Below are 13,661 nucleotides of genomic sequence, written 5' to 3'. Positions count from 1 at the left end.
AGATTCAAAATTACAAAAACATGACTGGCAATTATATATTACAATCTCACTTGGGCTTGTACGAGCCCAAACAACTCAACTCAAAGACTGAAACTTAAAACAAAAAACGCTGACATTTCCACTGAACGCGGACGACCCAGACGGACATGCTTACAAAAAATGAGGGAGGAGGAAAGATCGAGGGACACCGAGACGAACCCATTTGACACTCACCTACAAGAACTATCGGTCTAGGATTCTCTCTGGCAAGATAAGGAATGACTTCTTCGTATGTCAAGATTTCATGCTGGGCAAAATCTAATCATCAAGGAAATAAAAGAATAAACATAGTGATCATACTGAATTTATATTTATTCAAATCAATTACACATTTATTTCCATACTTCCAGGAAAATATCAACAATTAAATGTATTATGGAGTAACGCAAAATATCATTAAGTAACAGTAAACATAAATGCAATAAATAGTGTATGGGGCTGTTTTGCTAATTACCAAGTCGTCATTTTCCTTTGCTCCACAAAAAAATGAATGTATGAAATATATACACCAATTCAGGCGCGCAAGTGCTGGGCGCCGCGCGCCACTGCTGCGGTAAACTTGTGCCTAATTTTGTGCACAAAGACACGAGAAAATCGTTTCCCTTTTCACTTTTTATGGAAATTTAATGTCTTCCTCGACAATCTATGCGATTTCTCTGACATGGCTGCATGATATAATGATGTACTACATTCTTGATATCTTTTTTTAAAATTAAGCACAGAGGAAAATACTGAAATTCTGACAAAATCTAATTTTAGTCACTATTTTATACAGTTTCCGTGTCTTTTTCCCCCTATTCACCTAAGACAAGCACCGTTTTCAAGGTGATTCGGTTTTTATTTAGTTGCAAAATTCAGTCAGTGATCTACATTAGTATATCATGATGTCCTGGCAAGGAAATTGTGATAGTCGTTGAGGAAAACATTTAATTTCCATAAAGGGTGAAAAGAAACACGATTTCCTCATGTCTCTGTGCACATTAACTAGGCACAACGTTACCCCGGCAATGGCCGCGGTGCTCAACACTTGCGTGCCCGGTGCGCGCCTGAATTGGCGTATAGACATGGTTTATTTCGGGTGACTAGTCGATATTGGAAGTTGACAAACTAGATCCCTCGGCTTCTTCTCAGGAACTAGTTTGTCAACTTCCAATACCTAGGGGAGCTCATATCGACTAGTCACCCAAAATAAACCATGTTATATTTGTATATTACAAGATACACACGTACATGTGTAGCTCACTTGGTGAAGCACCGGCACGTAAATCCGGAGGTCACAGGTTCACATCCTGTTCAAGAATATTTTTGTCCCCCAGAATTGCAAAACTTAGGTCTTACCTTCACACTTCTTTGCTTGATACATAATCTTCTTCATCTTCCTCTTACTTCCTCGCAGACCTCCGCTCCGAGTTGAAATTCTCAGGGCTGTACGCAAAAAAAAAAACATTCTTATTTGAAAGTTCTACGTTCTATATGGACTTGACTGGTTATGTATGTTTGAAACCAGTCTCACTGAGACAAACATTATTTTTGTGACTTGTTTTACTCATTTCTCAAAACTACAGCACTTCAGTAAGTAATGTTTTAAGGGAAGCTTTCTACTATCATTATCTTCAAACTGTGTGGGTTTTATGTAAATCTGTGGAAATTGTGGTTTATGTCCTACAAAAAGTACCCAGCCGTCGATTTCACCAAACTCTTCATAACTTAGGAGCTAATCTTAGGACTTAGGACGGGTTCAGCTCCGTATCCAAATACGTAGGACGCATTGAACCCATCCTAAGTTAGGACGGGTTACTCGTCCTAACTCGAGTTATGATTCATCCTAGAGTTTCGTGAAATCGGCTGCAGACCCTTTAAAGAGGACATGGTCATTACATGTGGTGAAAACAAGGGGCCTTTTTCTTGGGCTTGCCCTGTGCTTTCTACTGTACCCATTGAAAACAGCGAGTCCTTTACTTACAAGTTCTCTGTAACGCTTGCTCTGTGGAGTGGGTGCTGATTAATGTAGTAGGACACTTGTTAAGCGCCATACGCCTGGGGAATAAAACACACAATGGGATTATTCAAAACACACAATGGGATACATCATGGCCTGATTCAAACAATCTTTCAAATTTTTGTTTTAAAATAATTTAATAGCTATAATGCTTAATAATAACTACATGTAGTTCTTATACCATGTATATAATTTTAACAATAATCGTATCAATGCGCTTTACATTAGTGCCCTGATCATTGGGCAACTAATATCCCTTTAATCTTTCTCAGCATTACGGGGACTATACAGCCCAGGGCTGCTATGGCACTTCAAAGGCCTTTTCATACACAATATCAACCTCTACCCTCGCTGGTACCTATTTATACCCCTGGGAGAATAAAAAAAATTATAGTAAAGTATCTTGCTCAAGGACACAAGTGTCATAAGTGGGATTCGGACCCACACTCCAATGACTTAACCACCTGGGCCCAATTTCATGGCTCTGCTTACCGTAAGCAAGGAATCAGCGCTTACGGAAGCAGGGAATTCTGTGCTTACGGCAAGCGTATTTCACGGGTTAGCGGGGAATTTTGGCTTCTGCGCATGCGTACTCCACATTTCTAGGCATTATACGCTGACAAGGAAACTGCAGAAAATCGGCGCTTGCACGTAAGCGGGAAATCGTGATCGTGTTTGGGCAGAATTCTGCGGTAAGCAGAGCCATGAAATTGGGCCCAGATCTAGAAGTCGATGCTCTAAACCACTCGGGTATGACACTCTACTTAAAATGAGATGACCCTTACCTTTCTTGGAGGAGACGGCTTGGGATGAGGCCCGCTCGGGGGCCCCTCTCTCCTTCCCGTCTTGCCTGCCACCACATGGGATCGTCTTGATTCACAATGTGTAGAACGTCCCCCTTCTTAAAGGAAAGCCCCGCCTCCGGACACGGGATGGAGTTATCGTTGTATGGGTTGTAGTCAAAGTATGTCTTCACACGAACCTTATATAAATGCAAAGGTTGAAACAAACTTTTTTAAATGAATGTCCACAGGACTAAAGGGTTCATTGCTCAAAATGTTTACTGGCCAAGATTGTTCCAACAAGACCATGGGTTGATTTCACAAAGAGTTAGGACTAGCCCTAACTTAGGACTAGTCCTAGGAGATATTCAAATCTTGAGGCGTTTACTGACCCAGGTTATTCTAACAAGACCAGGGGTCGATTTCACAAAGAGTTCTCACTTAGGACTAGTCCTAGGAGATATTCAAAACTCAAGTCTAGTACTAAGAGGTAATATGAGTGTTAACTCTTTGTGAACTCCACCCCTGAACAGTTTAACATGCATGCTGTTTTTATTTGAACAAGCACAGTTTGTCCAGTCATGAGTCTACAGGCCGACACTTAAAAATACTGGCATCGTGCCTGTGGTTCGGCCAGTGTAAAATTTGACCCCTGCCCCTTGAATGGCGTCTGCAGGTCTCCCGATTTGCATTGTGACATCAGGCTTAAGATAAATCTTAGCTCTTTGAGAAATCGGCCCCTGTGTATATACAAGGGGTCTGTTTATACATGTAATACAAGAACAATACTTTGCAGAGAGACTTCAGTTTAAAGAAACACACGTTGTCTTGGATCGGACGAGTTGGTCTATAAAATGCGTTTGAACTAACACGGTCGGCCATTTATGGGAGTCAAAAATTTGACTCCCATAAATGGACGACTGTGTTAGTCGACGAAGTAAAAGGAAAACCGTGCAATTTCGAGGCATGTTTGTGTGGATCATTGTTTTCTACTTTTACAACATCTTTCTACCCATATGCATTTTATAACATCGGTTACAAATGCTTTTCAAAGACCAATCCAACTCGACCGATCCAAGGTAACGTGTTCCTTTAACATTAAGCATTTAGAAAAAATGAAATAATAACTCACTTGCTGAAATGCCAAGGCAAAGAGCAGGAATGCATGCGATGGAAAAAATAAAAACAAAAAAAAATAAACAAATGAGGAGATTTAATAAATCTTAAAGTACTGGACACTATTGGTAATTACTCAAAATAATTGCTAGCATAAAAACCTTCTTGGTAACAAGCAATGGGGAGCGGTTGATAGAATAAAACATTGTGAGAAACGGCCCCCTCTGAAGTAACGTAGTTTTCAGAAAGAACGAATTTCTCACTGAAAAATATTTGAATTGAAATCAAGACCTCAGCTTAAGTCTTGAATTCAAGGAATCTGAAAGCATACACCTTGTGCGAACAGGGTGTTTTTTCTTCCATTATTATCTCACAACTTTGATGACCAATTGAGTTCAACTTTTCAGAGGTTTGTTATTTTATGCATTTGTTGAGATACACCAAGTGAGAAGACTGGTCTTTGACAATTACCAAAGGTGTCAAGTGCCTTTAATGAAGCATGCAAATATGAGACATTTTAAAAAGATGGACAATGCAAGACTTTGGAACGCTAGGTGGCAGCAGACCTCCAGGTAAATTTCCAATGTTTTGTAGTATGCGTTTTTTTAAGTTTTTTTTTTTATGCAAGTCACCAGACACACAAGGCCTGAAGGCCACTTAAAGGTTTGGGCTAATTTTTTTTTTCCAGAGGCCCTTACCATCTACTCCTAGGGCTGAAACAGGGTTACCCCCTTTCACAGTCCATACGGATGTAGGCTTGGGTATCATCAATCCAAAGCCCGGCTGGTAGAGCAGAAAGCACTACCTCCCCAATTTTACATAGCAAGTGTCATGACCGGGATTCGAACCCACACTCTGCTGATCAAACACCAGAGCTTGAATCCGGTGCTCTTAACCGCTTGTCCATGACACGCCACATTTACCAAGAAAGTCTGCTGTCAGGCTTATGGCTCATCTTGAGCATGCACTATGATACTTCAGAATGCTCACTGTGGTGGGTGGTGGTGGGGGAAACCGTCAACCATGTCAACTACAGATTCATGTCAATAACAAAATGAAACTTTGACATTCAGCACAAACTGCATGTGTTCTGTGTTAAACTCATTCTCACAGAAGCAATCACTGTTTCCTATAACATGTATAATCACTTGCACAGTTGAACAAGACATACATGTACATACTAGCTTTCTGCAAAAATTGAGCCAACAAATAAACAAAACCGTCACAAAATTATAAGCAGTTATTATTTGACCAACACAGTGTGCCAGTGTACATTGTCATAAGTCAAAGACATTCCACAATGCATACATAAATTGTACATGTACATTCATGCCAGTCTCATCAAGTTCCAACAGTGTGCATTATTTCTTTACCTGCTTTGGAATGATCTCACATTTCTACACAGGAACAAATTTACATAAAAAAAGCCAGGCTGGTTATTACTCATTAGTAGTTAATGACAATTAAAAATACTGTGTCTTATTAAGCTGGTGCAGAGTGCTCTGGTGATTATGAAAGGAATGATTCAAAACATGCATTATGTAAAGTTCATTGTTAAAACTAGAAAATCACATCTGAAGCAAATATTCAATTAAAATGTGTATACTTCTATAAAGTGTCCCGAAATGCAAAAATACAACAAATTGTTTCAACAGAGAAAAGTTCATTCTAGTTTCATCAGGTGAGGGTTTGAGAGGGGGGGGGGGGGAATCGAATCTCACTTGAATTGAATTTTCCCATGTATGACAATGAGGACACCAGCAGATGTAAGGTACCAGTTAAGTAATGGATTGGCAGGTCGGTGCATGGGGCCTTTTTCGAATCTTTGCTTTGGCTCCACGCTTGGTCTGCTGATGTTTGAACCACCGCTTGCAAAATACAGGCTTGAGCCCAAGCAAGGGTTTGAGAAAGGCCCCTGGCATCCTTCATATAAGCATTAAAGTGATAGGCCAAGTCCGAAACGGCAACTTCGGCTACAGCTCTGGCTAGATCAGCACGTCTGCCTATTCTTCACCAATGGCAGATGCGCTGATCTAGCCGTAGCTTTAGCCAAAGGCACTGTTTCGGACACGGCCCAAGAGTCAGATGTTCATCAGGGCTACTGAGCAGCCTTTTGACCTTCAACGAGGAGAGGTCACCAGCCCAGTGGCACCATAAAGGTCAATTGAAGATTGGGAACCCGACCAAGACGACTTTATAGTTGTCGTATTCTTACCTGACTCTCCAAGGCATTTCTGGTCTCTACCTCAGCTGGCACCAGCTTGAAAGTAATCGTTCCGTCAGATGAGGACTGAATTAAGGGTTGATTAAGAAAACAGAATGACATGAACATTTTGAGCCGTTAAGGATACATTACAAAGCTACCCCAGTTGCCATTCGTTTTTGTTTTAAACCCCAAATGGCAACTAGGGTAACTTTGTTAAAACATCCCAAGAAAGGTAGTGTAAGCATTGGTGCCTCAAACCATGCTGACTGTGTACTCTGAGAAACATATCAAACAGAAAACTTCGTCAGATTCAAATTTGGGGGGATATAATTTTTTGAAAGCTGCTGTGCTTCTAGCCAAGTAAGTTTTTATTGCCATTAATTCTAAGAGTGATTTTAACAAACGTACGTATACCTTCCCTTAAAGCCATTGGACAATTTCGGAAAAGAAAAAAAAAAAAAGTTCACAGATTTACAAATAACTTACAGGGTTTACAGAAGGTAATGGTGAAAGACTTCTCTTGAAATATTATTCCATGAAATGCTTTACTTTTTGAGAAAACATTAAAACAATATCAATTCTCGATATCGAGAATTACGGATTTATTTTAAACACATGTCATGACATGGCGAAATGTGCGGATACAAGGGTGGGTCTTCCCGTTATTTTCTCCCGACTCCGATGACCGATTGAGCCTAAATTTTCACAGGTTTGTTATTTTATATATAAGTTGTGATACACGAAGTGTGGGCCTTGGACAGTACTGATTACCGAAAGTGTCCTTTGGCTTTAAATACAAAGAAACACTTTTTTATTCTTACCAGCAAGCCCACCACTTCATCAGGGTCTCTCCCTCTGACGTCCACTCCATTGACTTCATGCACTACATCACCAACATGGATCAAACCTTCAAAAACAAACATTTAGAAATATAGATATTAAGAAGGATGTTTAATAATATGTAGATTTTACAGTTTCACACTCAGAAGCACTGAGTAAACAGTGCTTATCACACAAAATAACACGACGTCAGAGTTTACAGTACAGTTTTCAGTACAGGTAATTAACACGACTACAGAGTTTACAGTACAGTTTGCAGTGCAGTTAATTACGATCCTATAAGCTAAAGTAGTAGTCCAAGTCTATTTTCTATACCATCCGCCCTGGTAATAGTTAAAAGCATGACAGTTCATTTCAGAACTGAGAAGTCTCCCGAACCTCCGATTATCTACTCCGCAGCAGTAGAATAAAGCAAGACAGTTCTCTAAGAACAAACTCTACTTGGCAAGTTGATACACACATGGTGTTACCGCAAACCAAATATATATTGATACCTCACCATGCAATGCCTCAAATCCTATATACAGAGTTTACCTGTTGAACCTTTAAAGTAAATATAAAGCCTGGTTCAAAGGAAAAGAGAAGGTGAGGTGAATTTCCTCACATCAAAAAGAGCAAACAGTGTCAAATGACTCTTTGTGTCAACAGTAATTCTGCATCAAACTTTACAAAGATAGGAAATCAAAACAATAATTCACACAAATGTAGTTTATCATACAACATTTACAAATACACTGTTACAAAAAGTGCAATTTAAAGCCCATCATACACATGCATGACATAGATATGATTAGATTGCAATTATTGTAAAAACAATTTCCACCGTCAATAAGGTCAAACTGTCATCTTATACAAGAGATAATCAATGATACACCTATAAATGCATCTACAAATACAAAATGGATTGTGCATTATGATTGTGCCTTTGTTGAAGGTCTGGTTGTCATAATCATGTAGGTTCACTCTTTCATTTGCTCTGTTTTTTTTTTTAAATTGACAACCAATTTGAACCAATGACCTCCAAATTATTTTGCCGGGCGCTCTACCAACTGAGCTATCTAGCCCTGTGTTGGCGGTCTCCCTATTTTGACAATATCTTTGTTCGGGGGTGCCAGTCAGAAGGCAAACAGTAAACTGCCGTGTAGCCAGGGAAACACCCATATTATGATACAACCTGGGCAACGGCAGCCAGGGGATCACCTTAAGGGGATGCGCTTTTATTTTAGATATAAAAAAAAAAAACACCAGGAAAACTGACTAGGTAAACTTTAAATGATTTGGGGGTGAACAAAGAAAATTGACTAGAGTGGGATTTAAAAAAAGATGGATTAACGTGCCAGCGCTCTACCAACTAAGCTATCTTGCGCTATGTAGGCTGTCTCCCTTTTAAAAGTATGAAGAAAAAAAACTCCCTGTGACTTACCACTTCTATCAGCGGCTCCACCATGCATTACCCGAGCAATGACCACCGATCCCAGCACATCATCCCATTTGATAGTAGCTCCCTGCAAGTATAAAGACAGAGACATAGCATGTAATAAGAAAATCCACCTCAGATTACACTTTTCTCAGAAACATAAAAATCTGGTTCTGAGAAGAACCGGGTTGGGACAATAAGTTGGGTCTTAACAAATTTTACCTGGCAGACACCAGTGGACACTGTCTCCGAAGTCAATAGGTAAATGCAAGTCTAGGCAGTGAACAAAAAGCCCCATGGATTCAGACATGCAATTTAGAGAGTTGGGACTGGAGGGGATCAATCAAGGTGTCTCTACTAATACTTTACTTCCAGCTTTAACGGAACCTTGCATCGGTTCATAGGCACCGGACACTATTGTTAATTATTCAAAATAATTGTTAGCATAAAAACTTACTTGGTAACAAGCAATGGAGAGCTGTTGATAGTATAAAACATTGTGAGAAATGGCTCCCTCTGAAGTAACGTAGTTTTTGAGAAAGAAGTATTTTCCACTAAAATATTTGAATTTGATTTCGAGACCTCAGATTTAGATTTTGAAGTCCCAAAATCAAGCATCTGAAAGCACACAACTTCATGTGACAAGGGTGTATTTTTCTTTCATTATTTATTATCTCGCAACTTCGAGGACCAATTGAGGTCAAATTTTTCACAGGTTTGTTATTTTGAGCATATGTTGAGATACACCAAGTGAGAATGACTGGTCTTTGACAATTACCAAAGGTGTCCAGTATCTTTAAACACAAACCCAAGTGGAATCACTCTGCACAATGCAATAAATAGAGACAAGGCCAAAGTGAGTGCTTCTCCACATGGGGGTGGGGCTGGATGGGGTAGGGGTTGAGAGTATAATTTGCTTTCAGATAGATGAAATTCCCTCTGGCTTTTCACAAATTCTTACAGCTTCCTAAAATCCTTATAAGTTATTCTCAAAGTGTCTACAAATGATCACTTCGCTTACTGCGATGTTGATTTGCAAAACAGACTCTGGTTTGCTTTTAAGCATAGAGGATAAGGTGAGGGGGTCCAATTAATGTTCCCATAAATCATACACCTCTTTTTATCGTAGAAGGCAACCATAAACCTGTTATGGACCCTTCCCCCAAAAAAACAACAACAAAAACATAGTTATATTAAGAAAAATAACAAGGAAATTTCCCAAGTATCTGTAAATGATCACTTTGCTCAACGCAAGGTTGGTTCTCAACTTAATTGTATGCAGAGGGTTATGGGATCATAAATCATACACAACTTTTACCCATGGAGGACTCCCCCCCCCCCCCACACCTATTGTGAACCCTTACTCCCCCAAAAAGATAGCCCAACATGACCCCAAGTATCTGTAAACGATCACTTCATTTAAATAGGCAAGGTTGACTGGCAAGGTTGCTTCTCTGAATTTCATCACAGAGTGTTTGGGGAGGGGGGTATGTAACAAGCACCCATAAATCATACACCTCTTTTTTGGAGGACCCACCTACACCTGTTGTGAACCCTGAAGTCCCCCAAAACATAACCCAAAATTTCCCCTTAAGATCTGCTGGGTAGTCACTCCGCATTACGCGAGGCCGGCGCTAGTCTAGCAGTTCAGACTTGTGACTCAAGCTGCGATTTCCTGCGTGTGGGTTATACACACAAATTAAGTCAAATTGAAATGGACTAGCTTTAATCCAGATGGGATTAACATTGAGCTGGGGGCTTAATGGCAATTGATGTCTGGGAGATTTCGGTCACAAGAACATTGAAGGGTGGGCACGAGTCTACCCCACCCTAGGTCAGGTTGAACTCATTGTCTTTATATCTTTTTTTAAATCAGACGAAACGGCACACCTTTAGTCAAACGCTACCCAATTGTGCAATTCTGTAGAACTGATGTTTCAAAGAACATTGTTTTTTATAGACAATGGACACTATTGGTAAGTGTCAAAGACCAGTCTTCTCACTTTTTGTATCTCAAATGCATAAAATAACAATCCTGTGAAAATTTGAGCTCAATCGGTCATCGAAGTTGCGAGATAATAATGAGAGAAAAAAACACCCTTGTCACACGCAGTTGTGTGTTTTCAGATGCTTGATTTCGAGACCTCAAATTCTAAATCTGAGGTCTCAAAATCAAATTTGTAGAAAATTACTTTTTTCTTGAAAAATACGTCACTTCAGAGGGAGCCGCTTCTCACAATGTTTTATACTATCAACCTCTCTCCCTATTACTCGTTACCAAGTAAGGTTTTATGCTGAAAATTATTTTAAGTAATTACCAATGGTGTCCACTGCCTTTAAACGCATCAAACTAAACTTTGGAACTGTTTTATGTCAACTTGTCAGGCCTGTAGGCTTCGTTTTTAAAAAGGGCAAGGGCACCAAGCTATTTTTCTTCTTGGTAAAAGGCACCCTACATGTACGAGGAAATTAAAAATTTCTACTGGAGCATTTCAAGGGCACCAAGGCAATGACCAAGGGGCACAGAGGCAATCGCCTTCATTGCCTCCGTGAAGTATCACTATCAGGCCTGACTTGTGGAAAAACAACTCACATCTTCTCAGGGTTTGCCCTAAACCTTTTCAGTGACTGGCCAGCAGAACCAGTTACATGTAGCTTGTCATTTCACTAGTCTATCTTCATAATATAGGGAAGCTTTTTTTTAACACTGAACTAGCCGGCCAGGCACCATTTGGAGAGAATTTGAACTGGTCCTCAGGTGTTTTAACTGGCATTTAGCCAACAGCTAACTTTCACGGAGAAAGCTGCTCCTAACAACTTATATATTTTGTTATTATCTCGAACCACACCAAACCGGTTCGGAAATGTTATTGTTATGCACCTATGGTATTGAATGTATTTTCAGGAGCAAACGAAAATTGGAAATCAGAGTAATGTAGGAAGAATATCATGCCTGTCAAACATGTTAAATAAATAAATAAATAGACAATATTTAGTTTAATTTCATCAGTTTGAAAAGCAAATATACTTGGTATTATCAGATGAAAACGTCACCGATTATTAGCAGAAGTAGCACCAGTGTAACCTGCAGCCGATTTCACGAAACGCTAGGATTAATCCTATCTCGAGTTAGGACGAGTAACTCATCCTAACTTAGGATTAATCTTAAGGTCTGCATGCTACAGCGCACTGGGTTGGGACTCATCCCAAGTCCTAAGATCAATCTTAAGTTAGGAAGAGTTTGGTGAAATCGACGGCTGGTACTTTAATAAATCTTAACGTTTTGAAATCAGAGTATTGAGTTGGTACCCCTGTCCCATTCCTCCTTATCAATGACAACCATCATGGCACGTCTCAAATTACCCCAGGATTACAAATTTTGAACGCACAGGTACCTAATCAAGCGAACACGATTTCTAAACCCTATATCGCTCATCGCCATACCTACACCAAAATGTGAGCAAGTCTTAGTCAGTACCCTTGGGAGAGAGTGCACGATTGACCAAGGTAATTGGTTGAGGAGTGATGTGGCAGATAGTGGTTTGTGGGTAATGGTGAGGTCAGGGAACTAGCCCTGAGGAACTGCAGAAACATTTTTCTCTTCTTTTTGGAGACGGAGGGACGCGGGAGAGGGGGGGGGGGGTGCGGGACTATTGCGTGCGCACAAAGGTGAGAGTGGCAATTCCCAATGGAGCGGTATGAGTAAGCTTTTCTGAAAATAAGGTTCTGGGGGAAATATTTTGTGGAAGTTACCTTTTACGATACAATTAGTGGCTGGGTTAGCAGACGTTTCAAATTAATTGGAATATTTAAGACTGTGTTCACTTTACAAGTAAATAATCTAATCCATACTTCAAAACAAAGGACGAGGATGTTAGCAGATGTAGAGGTAAAAGACAAGTCACCATGACAGATTTTTGATCTGGGTGAATGATTTTTGTTACAGCCATTTAAAAAAAAAAAATGCCTTTTTCCTACGATACAACCCAACCTCCATTTTCTATGAATTGAAACATTAAATTGGCTTAGGAAACATTTGACCTGCCTTTAATCCCACCTTGGCCTGTTTGGCCCAGGGCCTTGCATGTGCATTGGTTTTGTTGTACGGTTGTCCTGTAAAAACTTGCCCTGTAAGCAGGATAGGCTACCATTCCAAAAATTAATAAAGTTCATATACAATGGCAGCAGTTGTTATGCCGATTTCTTTAAATTGAGCAAAGAAACTTGCTCAGCAGTTTCAGCTTACCAGATACTTGTAACTTGTATGAAATCAGACCAAGATACGTAAACTAGATAGCGCCGTGTCCACATAATTTATCACACAGCTCCAGATAAGCTTCCTTAAGCATGTTAAGAGTACATGAGTGAGTTATTATGATTGTATTTCATTCTGATCTGACACACTTCAAGAAGGGTGAATGTCCCCCATATGGATGAACACACAGAGGCCAAGCACTCCCAGATTAAGGGCTTAGTCTTTCAAAGTTCAAAAATAGCTTGTGCAACGGTCTCAGAAGAGAGAAAAATGATGGGGTGGTGGGGAAGGGGATCTGGTAAATATTGAGAGGGTTTTTGTGAGATTTCCTGCGGACAAATTGATCCAATTAGGGAGTATGTCTCATTGCGGCGCAAGATCCAGGTCTCATCAATGAGGTCTGGGAAAATAAGTTGGGTTTTTTTTGGTGGAGGGGAGCAAATCATTTTTGTCAGGTGTTTGTAGGAGTAGGACAGGTCGCAACTGACCAATCACAACTGCCTCCCAAATGATATTGTGTATCATAATTACCCCAATATGAACCGACCAATCACAACTTTTCACATTACGAATTCAAACAAATCACAACTACTAAAGCAAAATGCAAACAAAATTGAACAATTTGAGGTACTTAGGCTGTGTTCGAATTGGCGGCTAAAGCTATTCACTATGGGTGGGGGGGGGGGGGGAGTTCCAAGGTGTTTTGAATGACTTGACCCCTGACCTTAACTGACCTTAAATTGTGGTGCAGCCATCTGTATTTACTTCTATCTAACAGGCCGTGTCTGAAACGGCAACTTCGGCTACAGCTACGGCTAGATCACCGTGGCTACTAAAGTTGAAGATGGCCGCTGCCAGAGTAAAATGCCAATGTGGGTGTGGCTTGTGATGAGTTTACACATCAATGGTTAAGTATACACCGAAACTGACGGTACTGATAAACTGGACTGGCTGTCGCGCAATATTGTCAAAATGCATTTATGATAAATCTGAACACCTTTGGTAAT

At 40.1% G+C, this 13,661-nt stretch overlaps 1 protein-coding gene across 6 annotated transcripts in view; it reads right to left on the bottom strand.

Annotated features, from left to right (window-relative positions):
• The window catches only part of LOC117291635 (MAGUK p55 subfamily member 7-like), a 55,359-nt gene that overhangs the window by 4,704 nt on the left and 36,994 nt on the right, over positions 1–13,661 (bottom strand). For 3 of the 6 annotated variants that reach the window (XM_033773475.1, XM_033773474.1, XM_033773476.1), the window contains 9 exons: positions 8,406–8,487; positions 6,964–7,049; positions 6,152–6,226; positions 5,310–5,333; positions 3,953–3,955; positions 2,824–3,020; positions 2,003–2,076; positions 1,378–1,464; positions 214–297 (listed from right to left, as the gene is read on the bottom strand). In XM_033773475.1, the coding sequence (XP_033629366.1) occupies positions 214–297; positions 1,378–1,464; positions 2,003–2,076; positions 2,824–3,020; positions 3,953–3,955; positions 5,310–5,333; positions 6,152–6,226; positions 6,964–7,049; positions 8,406–8,487 (712 nt within the window). The remainder of the gene's footprint in view (positions 1–213; positions 298–1,377; positions 1,465–2,002; positions 2,077–2,823; positions 3,021–3,952; positions 3,956–5,309; positions 5,334–6,151; positions 6,227–6,963; positions 7,050–8,405; positions 8,488–13,661) is intronic. The other 3 variants (XM_033773477.1, XM_033773478.1, XM_033773479.1) reach the window with 3 other exon arrangements.

The sequence above is a fragment of the Asterias rubens genome, chromosome 6 (assembly GCF_902459465.1).
Source record: "Asterias rubens chromosome 6, eAstRub1.3, whole genome shotgun sequence".
Taxonomy (NCBI): domain Eukaryota; kingdom Metazoa; phylum Echinodermata; class Asteroidea; order Forcipulatida; family Asteriidae; genus Asterias; species Asterias rubens.
Note: the sequence above shows the minus strand (reverse complement) of the source record. Positions and strands in the feature narration are given on the sequence as shown.